General features: G+C 46.1%; 1 protein-coding gene across 1 annotated transcript in view; it reads left to right on the top strand.

The window, feature by feature from the left end:
* triob (trio Rho guanine nucleotide exchange factor b) overlaps positions 1 to 16,187 on the top strand; it is a 135,647-nt gene that overhangs the window by 84,561 nt on the left and 34,899 nt on the right. The window contains 17 exon segments of the mRNA XM_030369795.1: positions 113 to 205; positions 526 to 675; positions 1,441 to 1,555; positions 2,180 to 2,295; positions 4,230 to 4,352; positions 5,384 to 5,578; positions 6,349 to 6,464; positions 8,202 to 8,268; positions 8,892 to 9,001; positions 9,442 to 9,511; positions 9,728 to 9,817; positions 10,161 to 10,253; positions 10,742 to 10,853; positions 11,881 to 12,071; positions 12,406 to 12,507; positions 14,390 to 14,529; positions 15,206 to 15,305. Of these exon segments, the coding sequence (XP_030225655.1) occupies positions 113 to 205; positions 526 to 675; positions 1,441 to 1,555; positions 2,180 to 2,295; positions 4,230 to 4,352; positions 5,384 to 5,578; positions 6,349 to 6,464; positions 8,202 to 8,268; positions 8,892 to 9,001; positions 9,442 to 9,511; positions 9,728 to 9,817; positions 10,161 to 10,253; positions 10,742 to 10,853; positions 11,881 to 12,071; positions 12,406 to 12,507; positions 14,390 to 14,529; positions 15,206 to 15,305 (1,983 nt within the window).

Below are 16,187 nucleotides of genomic sequence, written 5' to 3' on the forward strand. Positions count from 1 at the left end.
TCTGTGTCAGAGGTTCCTGCAGTGACTATAATGTGTGTGTTTATCATGCGTGTCGATTTGCTCTATATTCTGATCAAAGAGGCCCCACTGACCTTGACTGTGTGACCTACAGGTGGCCGACCACTGGCAGCAGCTGATGCTGAAGATGGAGGACAGGCTTAAGCTGGTCAACGCGTCGGTGGCCTTCTACAAGACCTCCGAGCAGGTAGGCTCATTTTACCATGCAATGAAACACAGGATTATTGTCAGGTTCCTGCTACAAAAAATTCCCCCAAACCCCTATTCCCTTGTTCTTTGTTCCTACCACTTTGTAATTATAATAGCGTTAAGTACTTTTTGCTGCTCTTACATTTCCCGTGTGGTATTAATCCATTATTAACTATCTTATTTTATCCTAATTCTTGTTTTCTGTCTGTCTTAATCTATCAATCTGCATAATGTTCCAGTTTGGACTGTGTCCAGTTTTGGAATGTTGCAATGCATCATGGTACTTGTAGTGTGAACACGTGTCTCTGGGCAAACTAGGTGTGCAGCGTGCTGGAAAGCCTGGAGCAGGAGTACAAGAGGGAGGAGGATTGGTGCGGGGGCGCTGATAAGCTGGGGCCCAACTGTGAGTCGGACCACGTCACGCCCATGATCAGCAAGCACCAGGAGCAGAAGGAGGCCTTCCTCAAGGTGAGATGATGTTTACATTGCAGCTTGTCATTTAGCAGACGATTTCAGCCAAACGCGACGAGTGAGGCTGAGAAGAGTTTAAGCAAGCAGTCAAAATAGGACTAGCTACAAATGAGTTATAGTGCTGCACAATATAGTGCAGATGAGCCATATGAAAGATGAGCCAGAAATACAAGGCTTCATTTGTGGTTGTTTGTTTTACTGGCAGTGCAGACAGAGAGAGTAAATCTAAATTCGATTTTCTCAACACTTTTTACATTTCTAAGGTTCCCCAATGATTGGTTACTAGCCTACGAGTGCGTGGTAATCATGAATCAGAAGACGTGCACCAAAAAAAAGACGGACAACACCAGAGGCTACAGAATAGCACTAGTCAAACTCGTGCACAGCATAACCTTTTAAGCATAGCTATCTGGCAGCAAATCATAGCTCTTATCCAGAGAGACTCTATGTGAATTGAGATACAGGTCTTTAAAGAGCAGGTCAAGGTTGGTCTTCTGACTGGGAAAACGGATTAGGTTAGGCTGCGGACACGAAGGTAGGAGGGAGGGAACGAACCCAGTGACTTCTGGCCAGCAGTATCATAGCTACGCTATGCTGCCCCCTATAGCTAATAGCTCTGAGATGCAACGAGATGAGACTTGATTCGTTGTTCTTTACACATGGCGGAAGGGAGGTTCCACCTCATAGTCCCAGGCTCCTTCCCCCCTTCTGCCTCGTTGACCTCTCTCACGACCTCTATCCCATGTGACCTCTGACCTACAGGCCTGTACACTGGCCAGGCGCAACGCAGACGTCTTCCTGAAGTACCTGCACCGGAACAGCGTCAACATGCCCGGCATGCTGTCCCACGTCAAGGCCCCTGAGACCCAGGTCAAGAGTAAGTGGACCCTGCTTCTGCTTTTACCCTGAAATTCACAATCTGGCAACCTGCAGAGGCTGCCCTCGCCTCGGGCCAGACACTGGCAACGTAAATCCATCCCCCGATTTCAGATACGCTTCGACAATACGAGTACCATTAAAACGGGGACAAAAAAGTTATGAGGAAAGTTAAGCCAACTGAAAGCAAAAGATCATTGGTTTGCCAGTCAAGCCTAGAAATAAAAGTAAGTAACAGTAACAGTATCTTCTTCCACCTAATGTGCTTAATGTTGAGCTGTTAAACAATGTCATTTTGTTGAAAGTGATTGAAGAGCCGGACGGCCTCACACAGAACTGATGATACTTCAAACTAAAAAACAGTAGTTTGTGAAGGACATCATATTCCTGAGCCCCATTTACCTTCTGTTTGTCACCTTCTTAGTCCTGCATCAGGGCGATTGATTGATTGTCCTTATTTCAAACATGTAAGCAATTAAAACCAAAGTTAAAATAGAAGACGATGAATAAATAAAACAAAAGCAATATTCGAAAGGGGGTAGGAGGAAGTAATGCTCCGGGTTCGTGTTTACCTGGTGAACCTTCAGAATAAAAGCCCCTCTCCTCTCTCTCTCTCTCCTCTCAGACATCCTCAATGAGCTGCTTCAGAGGGAGAACAGGGTGCTCCACTTCTGGACCATGAGGAAGAGGAGGCTGGACCAGTGTCAGCAGTACGTGGTGTTTGAGCGCAGCGCCAAACAGGTGGGCCCCTGTGTGTGTGTGTGTGTGTGTGTGTGTGTGTGTGTGTGTGTGTGTGTGTGTGTTAGTAAGTGTGTGTGTGTGTGTGTGTGTGTGTGCGTGTGCGTGTGTGTGCGTGTGCGTGTGCGTGTGTGTGTGTGAGTGTTTGAGCGAGTGTGTGTGTATATGTTTGTGTGATGTGTGTGGGCGAGTGTTTGCAACTGTGTGTGTATGTGTGCATAAATAATTTGTACAGGGTTATAATGCTTCCCTTTCTGCTGTATTTGTTTCTCTGCCAAAAGTCCCGAACAGAACTCTACTACCACTTACACTGTCTACAATACTCAATACATCTGTACCACTTTATTACCCCCCCCCCCACTCAGCCCCATTGTGTCAAGCCTGTCTGTTTGAGATAAACTCACTGAAACACAACACAAGTATACATTTAGCCCTGAGCTACACTAGCTGTGATTCAAACACGAGAAAAACGATTTGAACAACAGGACTTGAGTTGAGAGTCAATTCACGGGAACATGTGAATCTTTTCGCTGTGTTTTCCTTTTTAAAGCCGCCCCCCCCTTCGTCTTCCGTAGCGTTTGTTTTCGACCCGCGTCGGGCCTTCCATACTCATGTAATGATGCTGTGTGCAAAGTGTATGAGAAGCCACGCCGACCGCCCGACAGGGAGGGACGAACTCCGCAAACACTGTCTGGAGCTGCTGTGATTACACACCATAGATATGTCAACGCTCTGCTTATTACAGAGCACTCTCTGGAATATGCATCCCCCCCCCCCCCCCCCCCCCAAACCTGCAATATGTCCCCCAAAAGAAAACACAACATGGGAAAGAACGCTTCTGTCCCAAAAGCAAAGTCTATTGTATGTTGAGTCCCGTCGCATTTTAGCTGCGAGGGACTCAAGGTATGGAGATAAACTAATGGATGTTATGTTGCTTGATGAATTCAGGTGCACCTTAAAAAGCTTTTATTTTCAGGCACCTGAGCACTAATCAGAAAAGTATCTGAAAGAATTAAATCCTACTTATGGTCGGGTTAGTGTGTTCCCCAGACTTTTTGAATTTGTCAAATCCAAATTGTTTGTCAATGGATTTATTTTCTAAAATTGGGTCGGCGGTATCCATCTGAATCACACCAAAAGGGAGGAAAAAAGTCTGGGATGGTGAAACATCGGGTAGTTTGCTCCCTCTAGTGGCCCAAACGCAGAACTGCGCAGGCACCTCGGAACTCGCAGCAACCAATCACATTTTGTCAGGGTTTCTAGGACATGGCTATTCTAGGGATATCCAGGTTTTACCCCCAGGGCCCAAAGTTCTTGCTTGTCCTCTCTTCCTCCCTGTGTTTGATTGGTCTCTTTATGTCAGTGCCATCCAATAAGTCACTCACCTGTTGCCCCACATAGGAAGTGGAGCACACTACGCTGAAAACAAGGACAATAATAATAATAGGGCAATGAGTGGGTAATCGGATCAAATAATATGCTGATTGAGTTTTTCATCGATGTCATACTCCATAGCCTTAGGGTCTCACAGTTTAAGGGGGAAATTACAAGTAGCAGTGTGTGCTGAAATCCATTTTTCCCTGCCTGCAGATTTTTCTCCATTTCGGGCCTATATTTGCCTGAGAGAGAGTTTTCTTCTGCTAGCGAACAACTTCTAAATCATTCCAAAATTGGCTGCAACTAATTTTTATTCAGCAGATTCAGCAGTCATTCAGCAGATTCAGCAGTCATTCAGCAGATTCAGCAGTCATTCAGCAGATGCTTTAATCCAGTGCAATCATTTTCAATATTTTCTTGGGCTTCCACAATGAAGAAACTCTTTGTTTTCTTTATTGTGTAATAAATAATTTCCCTCGCTGTAAAGGGTTAAACAGGTGAATGTATGAACCATCTCACACACCCCCCCCCCCCCCCCCTCTCTCTCCCTTGGCCCGCAGGCACTGGAGTGGATCCACGACACGGGAGACTTCTACCTGTCCACACACACCTCCACGGGCTCCAGCATCCACCACACCCAGGAGCTACTCAAAGAGCACGAGGACTTCCAGATCACCGCCAAGGTGTGTGTGTGTGTGTGTGTGTGTGTGTATGTGTGTGTGTGTGTGTGTGTTTGAGTGAGTTTGCCCAGATCACAGCCAAGGTGTGTGTGTGTGTGTGTGTGTGTGTGTGTGTGTGTGTGTGTGTGTGTGTGTGTGTGTGTGCGCGCGTGTGTGTGTTCGCGTGTGCATGGCTGTGTGGTTAATCGTCTCCATGTCAGCCAAAATAAATCCAACCTGAGTGGCGCATTGGCAGCGTTCGTTCATACGCTCGTATCACAGTGTGTTTGTAAAGTGCGTGCTGTTCACAGTAAGAACCGTTTGTTGAGTTTGTGTGTCCCATGTCAGTGCATTGTGCGCCACGCAGGAGCATTGTGTTGAGACTGGCCTGTTTGGTTCAGCCTTCCACCCTTCGGCCCCGTCCCGGGGCCGGCTGTATTGTCCGGCCCCACCGCTGTTTGTATGCCACTGTGTTATAATAGAAAGATCTATTGTACTTCTCCCTGTAACCAAACCAAACGTTAACCCTGTCTGTGTGTCTGTCTCTCTCCCCTCTCTCTCCCTCTCTCTCCCTCTCTCTGTATCTCTCTACCTTTTGTTAACCCATCTCCCTGCTTCTCTCTCTCTGTCTCTCTCTCTCTCTCTCTCTCTCTCTCTCTCTCTCTCTCTCTCTCTCTCTCTCTCTCTCTCTCTCTCTCTCTCTCTGTGTCTCTTTCTCTCTCTCTCTGTCTCTGTCTGTGCCTCTCTCTCTCTGTCTCCTCTTTTTTCGTCTCACTGCTATGCCAACACTTTGTACCATCATTCCTCTTTCTATCTGTCTCTGTCTGTGCCTCTCTCTCTCTCTCTCTCTCTCTCTCTCTCTCTCTCTCTCTCTCTCTCTCTCTCTCTCTCTCTCTCTCTCTCTCTCTCTCTCTCTCTCTCTCTCTCTCTCTCTGTCTGTCTCTGTCTGTGCCTCTCTCTCTCTCTCTCTCTCTCTCTCTCTCTCTCTCTCTCCCTCTCGTTCTCGTTCTCTGCGTTGCGTGTCTATGTCTCTTGCCGATGTGGGCCGCCCACAGCAAACCAAAGAGCGCGTGAAGCTGTTGATCCAGCTGGCCGACGGCTTCTGCGACAAGGGCCACGCCCACGCGGTGGAGATCAAGAAATGGGTGGCGTCCGTCGATAAGCGCTACCGGGACTTCTCCATGCGCATGGACAAGTACCGGGGCTGTTTGGAGTCAGCGCTCGGCATCTCCTCAGACTCCAACAAGGCTGTGAGTCCCTCTGTCCCCCCCCCCCCCAATGCCTCCCTTTAGCTGTTTTATTTGTGTTTCTGTCTTTTGTTTATGTTTGTCAGTTGACCGGGAAGGTAACTCCTAAATCACTTTTTTAGGTTTGGTTTGGTTTCTCGCCACGTTTTGGGGAACGTTACCTTTTCCGTTTCCTGTAGAACGTCATAGACAAGGGAAATACTAATACATTTGATATGTATAGCGCCTCATTCGATCTTAATAAGAACGTATATAAGTAAAAGGTTATATGGGATATACAAGAGTTCTGCTAATCAAACACTTTTGTGAGAACACGATTGTTCTCCTACTTTAAAACAGATGTTTACTTACACCTTATTATATATGTACACATAAATCTCATATGTTATTATTCTGAATGTAAATTCAAATGTGTGTACATTTTATTATAGTGATTCATACTTTATTATTATCCCTATTCATGTCAATGTTTTCTTTTTATAATGCTGCTCTGACAACCAAATTTCCTATCGGGATGATTAAAGTATTGATCCATAGCTATCTATTAAACCGGTGTTACACTAGCGTATTACAATAACCGATCACTGACTGATGGCGGACATTTACACAACATTACACAGAACCCACCAAAACATCTTGTTCATTCAACCGTTAATTCAGAACACAAAGTAAAAAATATACGATGACCATCCAAACCATAATCGTATTTGGTCCTCACACACAAGCTTGGATTCCCATTGCCCCGTGGTGGCTGTTTCCCCCTCCGTCCGCAGAGTAAAGACCTCCAGCTGGACATCATTCCCGCCAGCGCCCCGGGGTCAGAGGTCAAACTGAGGGACGCTGCCCACGACCTCAACGAGGAGAAGAGGAAGTCCGCCCGCAGGAAAGAGTGCGTAACGCAGCGGTCACACACACAAGTGCACTCGCATGTTCTCACGTGCACTCACACACACACACACACACACTCACGTGCACGCGCACATTCCCACGTGCACTCACACACACACACTCACGTGCACTCACACACACTCGCATGCAGTCGCACACTCTCGCACGCTATCACGTACACTCGCACACACTCGCATGTACTCAGACACGCTCATGTGTACTCACACACACACTCTCGTGCACTCACACACAGTCATGCACTCTCACGTGCACTCTCACGTGCACTCACACCGTTCTCATGTGCGCTCACATACACTCACACACACTCACATGCACTCATATACGCTCACGTGCACTCGCACCATTCTCATGCACTCACACACACACTCTCGTGCACTCACACACAGTCATGCACTCTCACGTGCACTCACACCGTTCTCATGTGCACTCACACACACTCACATGCACTCACACTCATATACGCTGACGTGCACTCGCACACACTCTCAGGTGCACTCATACACACTCATGCACACTCACGTGCACTAACACCGATCTCAAGTGCACTCACACACACTCGCATGCACTCCCGCACACACTCACGTGCAATCACTCAGCACCTTCAGGGAACTCTCACAGTGTTCTTGTTTGTATATATTACCAATTATAATTAGGATTCGGTAGTTTCCTTACTGTCCAACACCACCTTCAAAAGAACAACTTTAGAATGAATTAATTAAGAATTAGCCATATAGTACGACTCTTCCTTGAACTCATTTTACCGTACCCTTGGGGCTCATATCTCATTCAAACAGCCTTTCAATTCACACTTCCAGGGATCACTGATATTATCAATGTAATTACTTTATAAGCGTCTCTCCCGTCCCTCGGTAGACGAACGACGACTGGTGTTCTCGCTGGCTTTCCAAAGTGCTAAACCGAGACTCTACTGCATTGTTTACCTCATTAGGACCACAGAAAGTGTGAATGTGCCTGTGCGGATCAGAGCCTCACACAGATTCCTCCCTGTTATCAATTTGAATGTTTTTATTCCTTTCCCTTGTTCAGAGTCCATCAAACAAAACTCAAACACACACATACACCCGGTACCGCCAGCGTGTCTGTGTGTGTGTGTGTGTGTGTGTGTGTGTGTGTGTGTGTGTGTGTGTGTGTGTGTGTGTGTTTGTTTGGCGGACATAATCAGCTCTGCAGTCGCCCTTTAAAAAAAACAGCACAACGACGGGAGGGCGAGATAATGAGGTTGAACGAGGCTGGGCTGCTGTTGTGTACGCGGGCGGCGTCGACGCTGCTGATCTGCCCACTCCCCCTCCCCCTCCCCCCCCCCCCCCGAGATCATTATCTCCTTCTTCTCTTTGTTTTCTATCTTTGCTGCTGTTTAAAGGGAATCCTAAGCAGGTTAAGTTACCTCTGGAGAATACGGCGCCATTGCACTGACTGAATGCAACGCCTGCCTGAGTCGTGTTTCTTACAAAACGGAGGCTTACTCTGTGGATACACGGATGTAAACGGGGAGTAAATGTGTGGATATTCAATTAGAGTCGTGACTGGTTGAATCGCTGTTGCTCTTTCCGATTTTTGTATATATCTTTCTGTTTTGTGGTTGATAATTCAAAATGGAGCTCGGCACACAGGTTTGTGTGATTATGGATTTCTGTTTGCGAATGGAGCGCTTTGAGGGAGGCCTTTGTGGGCTCTAACAATGTGGCGGTCTTTTCAGGTTCATCATGGCAGAGCTGATCCAAACAGAGAAGACCTACGTCAGAGACCTACGGGAGTGCATGGATGTGAGCGGCGCGCCAATCTCCGCCGCAAACACACAAACACACCAGAGAAACACACGCATGGGGCCAGAACAAAGCAGCCAAATCCCCATCAGCTCAACGAATTAACCACCCTACTAAACAAAACACACAGAAAAAGTAGACAAATATTTAGGGGGAATTATGATTTTGCAATAATATCCGGCTCGCTGTATATTATCCCACTTACATCATTGTTACTTACGAAAATCAATCAATCATTTGAAACAAAATATAACCAAGAATCTTTACATTGATTTAAAAAGCACTTAATGCAATGTGAAATGAATGAAAAAAGTCTGTTTGCATATACGTTTGGTAATAGTGTCCATAGCAACGTCTGGTTATTTAAAGCAGCGGTTTGTACCGAATTAACCGACCGCCTAATGCCCTTTTGACCAAGCAGATCAAGTATATGGCAAAGCAATAATACATGCAAGTAATAGATATGTAATACAGTTGTTGAACATAAATCCCCAAAACATGTTTTTCTAATCATCACCCTATCTTACATTTTTATATACTATCCTCATTAAATTGTCCACAAGGACTACAAAGATGTCCGACCGTTGAATGCTAACGGTTGTCCTCTTCTTCCTGGTTTCCAGACGTACCTGTGGGAGATGACCAGTGGTGTAGAGGAGATCCCACCAGGGATTATCAACAAGGAGCACATCATCTTCGGCAACATGCAGGACCTCTACGAGTTCCACCACAAGTCAGTAGAATCGGCCGCTTAACTAAGACGATTTCGCAGACCCTTGACTACAACTGTCGTCATAGTGTGGGCTGTGCCGCATAATTAGTTTTAATGTTTCAAGTGTCTGAACAGTGAAGTCGTTTTTACTCCTTCTAAATGCCATAACTCTGGCATAAGGCAGATGAGTCATCAGCCACATTAGTCACAGACATATGTAACGTCATTTTAATTTTGATTAGCATTTAGACTTGAATAGAAAAGTTTAAAAACTCAATGCAATGAAGAACACTCCTAAAAGATTTAAATTAAAATCCATAATTAATTTTCAGCTCTGAGTTCGCCAGAAATCCAGAAATTCAGTTTTGTCCTCCCAGTCCTATGTGTCAGACACTCCTCATAAATATTTACAAAAGGAACCGATTGACCTGATATACTATGTTTGCCTTTTATTCCTACAGTATCTTCCTCAAGGAGTTGGAGAAATATGAGCAGCTTCCAGAAGATGTGGGCCATTGCTTCGTCACCTGGGTAACAGAGCAATTGTCTCCATAAACCAAACCCTCGTAGTCCTATTCGGTTCTTAAAAAATGCTGACACTTCTGAAACCCATCGAAAGATATACGGTTTACCTTTGACAGGGAACATAAGTTAACTGCTCATCTGTTACATGATACAGCTTGTCTTTTTAACTCAATATCTGCATTCCTCAATTGATGTACTGTGTATTGACTACCCTCTGCCCAGGCGGACAAGTTCCAGATGTACGTCAACTACTGTAAGAACAAGCCCGACTCCACCCAGCTCATCCTGGAACACGCAGGGCCCTATTTTGACGTAAGTGACCGACTAGTCATAGACAAGACTAAAGAAAGGCTGTTGGAGCTAAATCGAGAAACACAGGTTAAAGTTTGCCTCGCAAAGCACTTAACTCCTTCTGCGGAAGGCTTCCGTTGCGTAGCGATTATTAATCATAGCTCTGTAAATGCCAACGAACTGGAGTTCTGCGGTGCATTAGCGCATGAATAGCATATTTTTGTGTTGCTAGATCCTTTTGTAGGGTGGCTGGTCCTATTCATTGAATTATTATTAGCATTATTTCACACTTCTTCTTATGTAGTCTTATTCGTTGAAATGCGCTTTCTTTCTCTTTATGTTTCGGGGCGGGTGACTGGAACAGGAGATCCAGCAGAGGCACAGACTCGCAAACTCCATCTCGTCTTACCTCATCAAACCAGTGCAGAGGATCACCAAGTACCAGCTGCTGCTCAAGGTATGGACCAGGAACGCAATGCTAGAAACACAGCTGCGAAAAACGTAACAAAGCGGAGGCGCCGTCGCCGAATAGAGATCCGTCTGCCATTTTGTTGATTACTTTTACATTTAAGGGCATTTGGCAGACGCTTTTATCCAAAGCGTCTTGCAATAACTACATTAGTCAGAAGAAAGAGTAACCATACATATCTGTACAGCAAGGATGTTCATAAAACCAAGTGCAAAGCAATAACAATTGTTAGATTAACCCATTCCCCATATACAACAAAGACAGCTGGGATAAGACGATACACAATGCTAAATTATATTTTTAAGTGCAAGGACGTTGATGAATGTTGTTGACGTCGATGTCGATAGCAAGGAAAAAAAGGGCAACAAGGGAAACCCGACTACTTTATTCATCGGGCAGTGCAACATTCGTACTCAGATGTTGTTAAAAAAGGAAAGTATACAACAACGTCTGCTTGCCTGTGTTCCGTGTGCTAGGAGCTCTTGACCTGCTGCGAGGAGGGGAAGGGGGAGATCAAGGACGGCCTGGAGGTGATGCTCAGCGTCCCCAAGAGAGCCAACGACGCCATGCACCTCTCCATGCTGGACGGTGGGTGCTTCACCTCCACCTCGCCCCCCGCCGTCAGCGAGGTGGTGGGCGGAGGATATACATAACAACACGCACATACGCTCTCGAGGCCGTGGAGATGGAACAAACCTGGCGACGGTACCCACGCAACCATCCCCGCGGCTGGGGTTGTCATCACCGTCACAAACCCCACGCAAGCACACACACACACAAAAACATACATGCACAGAACACACACACACACACACCACACATATGCACACACACACCACACATACGCACATACAGAAAACACACACACAAAAATATCTTGAGGATTGAGACATGAAAATGGTCAGTTTTCTGTCAAATGTCCTAAATTTCATAATGGATAAATACAATAAAACGGCAGAGAAAAGAAGCATGGCCAAATCGCAAATTAAAGGCTTGATCATTTGTCTTATAAAATGGTTATTAAAAGCTTCATTGAAGAGATAGGTTTTTAACTGGCGCTTAAAGATGTTTTTCTAAACTTGCCTCTGTGATGTCCTGAGGTAACCTATTCCATGGTGAGAAGGACTTTGAGGTGATTCTGAACCACACGGGGAGCCAGAGCAGAGCCGTTAATGCTGGTTGAAATGCTCTCTGCTCTTTGTTTTGTCAGAAGCCTAGCAGCAGAGTTCTGAATTAGTCTGAGCCTCTATGCAGTCTGAGCCTCTCTACAGAAATCATGGCACTGTGTCTCAGATTAAAGGAGGATTTCTTGGTCCCCTTGCTAACATTGGATGTCAAACTTCATCTAAATGTTTTTCAAGGTTAATCCCTAACATTATGTATGTATGCATTTATTTAGTTTCATCTTAGTTTAGTTTCTAAGTTTTGCTTCTAGTTTTAAAGAAGTTTGTTTCAACATCACCTTCATATTCATTTTCTGTTTTTGAAAATTGTTTTTCTTTAATGTAATTTGTGTGAATCGGACAAGCATTGACCTGTGTGTGCGTGTGTGTGTGGGTGCGTGTTTGTGTGTGTATATGTGTGTGCGTGTCTTTCCCGCCTTGTCCCGCCGCAGGCTTCGACGGAAACATTGACTCCCAGGGAGAGCTGATCCTGCAGGAGTCCTTCCAGGTGTGGGATCCCAAGACCCTGATCCGCAAAGGCCGCGAGCGCCACCTCTTCCTGTTCGAGATGTCCCTGGTCTTCAGCAAGGAGGTCAAGGACTCCAACGGACACAGCAAATACCTCTACAAGAGCAAGATGTTTGTACGTTGAAAGCTCTCTTGGAAATGATGCTCTATGAGATCAGGCGAACCGGTGCGGTTGGTAGTTTGACCCTTTCTATTGAGGTGTTTGGCGTGTCACGGTCAAAAGGTTTGCTCTGTTACACGCTGCTGCACTTGAAACACTGAAGTAGCTGCAAATAAACGAAAAAACCAAAGTAAGTGTCAGAATGACAACTGAGCCAAAGCGAAGTTGCTCTTGTTTCCAGCCTGTGGATGGAGCAGGAATCCTGGCTCGTAGTTCAGTACGCTACGTTATCATGGCTACGTTGTGAATGGGTTTCTAATCCTGTTTCGTCCAATCCACCCGACCGCAGACTTCCGAGCTGGGTGTGACAGAGCACGTGGAGGGGGACCCCTGCAAGTTCGCTCTCTGGGTGGGAAGGACCCCCACCTCCGACAACAAGATCGTGCTCAAGGTACGACATGACATGACAACCTGTATCACAAGCATGGCAGGCACAGAAAAATATTTAAGGGGAAAATGTCTTCTTTCCTTAGATCACAGGTTTTCAAAGTTAACATGGCAGAGGATTGGCATGCAGGATAACTTAATTACACAAGCAGGATTACAATTTTTCCGTATTTCGTGTGTTTAATACAGCATCAGAGCTCCTATTGTGTCTTACGTGTTCCATCTATTGGTTTTATCCCTTTTTTCCTGGGGTTTTGTGGATTTATTTTGCGGTAGGATATTGTCATCTAGGTTTTATTCAGGGTTTCCATTCATGAATCTGACCCGTGTGATCGCAATGTCCTCTCTGGGTTTTAATTTCCTGTTCCTTTTGCTGCAGAGAACTGATGTTTCATAGCTTCACTCATAGTTGTTCAAGTGTGCCCCTCTCATCACTGCTGCATTGTTTGGAGAAAGCTTCACTTCCCCCACCAAATCCTCCACATTGTCTCTGGGAGACGTCAACTTTTGTTCCTGCTACTTTGTTCACAGTACACAGTCTTGGCATAGCAATCGCTGGGTCAGGACACCAAGCTCATCCATAACACTCATGATACACACAAACAATCACCTACACACACAAACACACACACAACCACACTCACACAGACACAGACACACGCAAAACCACGCACGCACACACACACTAACTCACCCTTACATTCTCACACAGGCACACACACACACACACACACACGCATGCACACGCACACACATGCACAACCGAACACACATACAAGCGTAAACACAGCCACACACACACACACGCGCACGCACGCACACTCACTGTGCATCTGTGTCTCAGGGCTCACGTTGGTTTGTGTACGCGTGGGTTTATGTTTGTATACGTGGTGTGTGCTTAATAAAAAAAAACAAGCGTTGATATGCTTGAGACCCTTCCTGCCCTCTAGCCGGCGGTCTTATATAAGCCGCGATGGCTATCCTAATTTGACTGTTGCATAACGCCACGGCCTTGGCGCCGCTGGTTGCTATGCGAAGTAGCGTCAGTAGTAAAGGGAACCCGGTCTAATGCTAATTAGACAACTCAACTCACATATCGCCTCTCAGAGTTATAAACATCACGGCGCCCCCCAGGTCGTTAATTTCCCCACCTGCCTTTATGCCAGTCGCGGCGTCTTCCGGATATTTGTTTACTTTGCTATTCTGGTTCCATCGCTCATATAGTCTCATCAGGTCTAAGCTGTGCGATGGCGACTGAGGAAGTGAGTCACTTTATCCACAGCTACAGCAATAAAGATATATAGACAGCCAGCACAACCACAAGATGCTGGGGAAGGAGCCAACAGCACAAAACGGACAGGTGATAGATTCCCCTCCACAGCTGTCCCTTTCACAATAAGAGCGTCACAGCATCACCGACTCCTGGGTGACGGGGCCGTCGAACAGGGAGATGGGTTTAAACGAAACACCATGGAGAGTGTTAGACATTGTAAGATTCCCCTCCGAAGCTGTCCCTTTCACAATAAGAGCGTCTCAGCATCACCGACTCATATGGATGACGGGCCGTAGCGTAGGACAGGGAGAGGATTCAAACGAAACACCATATAAAGTGTTAGACACTGATTCCCTCTCCAAAGCTGTCCCTTTCACAATAAGAGCGTCACAGCATCACAGACTCCTATCAGTGAAGGCATCGTCGGACAGGGGGAGATGGTTAAAACAAAACACCCTGGAGAGCGTTAGACAACGATTCCCCCTCCACAGCTGTCCCTTTCACAATAAGAGCGCAGCAGCATCAACAGTGAGGATTCAAAATGTATGTACGAGTAGGACGCTGAGGATGCAGATCCTAGACCAGTCCTAACGGCGTCTGTTCTCGCCCACAGGCTTCCAGCATCGAGAACAAGCAGGACTGGATCAAACACATCCGGGAGGTGATCCAGGAGCGAACCATCCACCTGCGGGGGGCGCTGAAGGAGCCCATCCACATGCCCAAGGCCACCACGACCAAACACAAAGGCAGACGGTACGGACCCCCCCCACCCCTCCCCTCCCCCCCCCACCCTCTCCACTCGGGCATCGTGGGAAAAAGCCTAGTGATCCATACGCACACTTAAGAAGACAGCAGTCAGACAGAAGGATATGCTACTCAGAAAGTCAAGGCTAAAATATTTGTTAGCATTTGGTATCGTGCACATTTATGTCGCCTAATTGTTATTTTTAATTTAGCAAATAAATTTGACTGAGGATGATGATGACGATGATGATGATGGGGGGGAGATGATGATGATGGCAATGGTGATGATGATGATGATGATGGCGATGGTGATGATCGTGATGATGATGATGATGGTGGTGGTGGTGGTGGGAAGGATGAGGATGATGATGATGATGATGGCGATGATGATGATGGCGATGATGATGATGATGATGATGATGATGATGGTGATGATGATGATGATGATGATGATGATGATGATGATGGTGGTGATGATGATGATGATGATGGTGGTGGTGGTGGGGAAGATGATGGTGATAATAATGATGGTAATGATGATGATGATGATGGCGATGGTGATGATGATGATGATGGCGATGGTGATGATGATGATGATGGTGGTGGTGGTGAGGATGAGGATGATGATGATGAAGGAGCTCATTGCTCTCCTCGCCCTGACCCCCTGACTCTGGTCCCCCAGCAGGGATGGAGAGGATCTGGACAGCCAGGGCGACGCCAGCAGCCAGCCAGACACCATCTCCATCGCCTCGCGCACCTCCCAGAACACCCTGGACAGCGACAAGGTAGGACACACACGCACACATGTACACGCGTGCACGCACACAGACACACACGCACACACACACACACTCACACACACACTCACTCACTCACTCACTTACTCACTCACTCACTCACTCACTCACTCACTCACTCACAACCACATACATAGTAACAGACACATTTATACACACACAGACACAGAGACATACAGACAAAGAGACACTCATGCACACACAAACAAACACACAAATACACACACACACACACACACACACACAGACATAGTTACACACACACACACATAGGTACACACAGTCAGAGACACACACATACAAACCCACAGTAGATTGCAGTTGTCACATTTCCACGCCTCAGAAAGATTCATTTTGGTCGCTACCGCCACAAAATGACAAAAACAAACTGGTGAGTGTGGGGAAAACCATCTCACTGCACCCACACATCTATCCTCCATGGTTTGGTGTTCTCTACCTAATCACTGACTGGCAGGTGAACAGCAAGAGCTAAGATCCACTGCTACAAATCCATCTGCTTGTGTAACTGTCGGTGTGTGTTAGTGTTACAGTAATGCGTCGATTATGGCTCATCCACACCAAGTGTGTGTCTGTGTACGTGTTTGTGTCTGTCTGTATGTATGTATATACCTATATATATATCGATGTGTGTGTGCGTGTGTGTGTGTGTATATATGTGTGTGTGTATATGTTTGGGTCTGTCTCTATGTATGTATATATATATATATATATATCGATGTGTGTGTGTGTTGTGCATGTGTGTGTGTTTGTATATATGTCTGTGTGTGTATATACGTGTGTGTGTATATGTTTGTGTCTGTCTCTATGTATGTATATATATATATCGATAGGTGTGTGTGTGTGTGTGTG

The sequence above is a fragment of the Gadus morhua genome, chromosome 11, assembly GCF_902167405.1.
Source record: "Gadus morhua chromosome 11, gadMor3.0, whole genome shotgun sequence".
Taxonomy (NCBI): Eukaryota; Metazoa; Chordata; class Actinopteri; order Gadiformes; family Gadidae; genus Gadus; species Gadus morhua.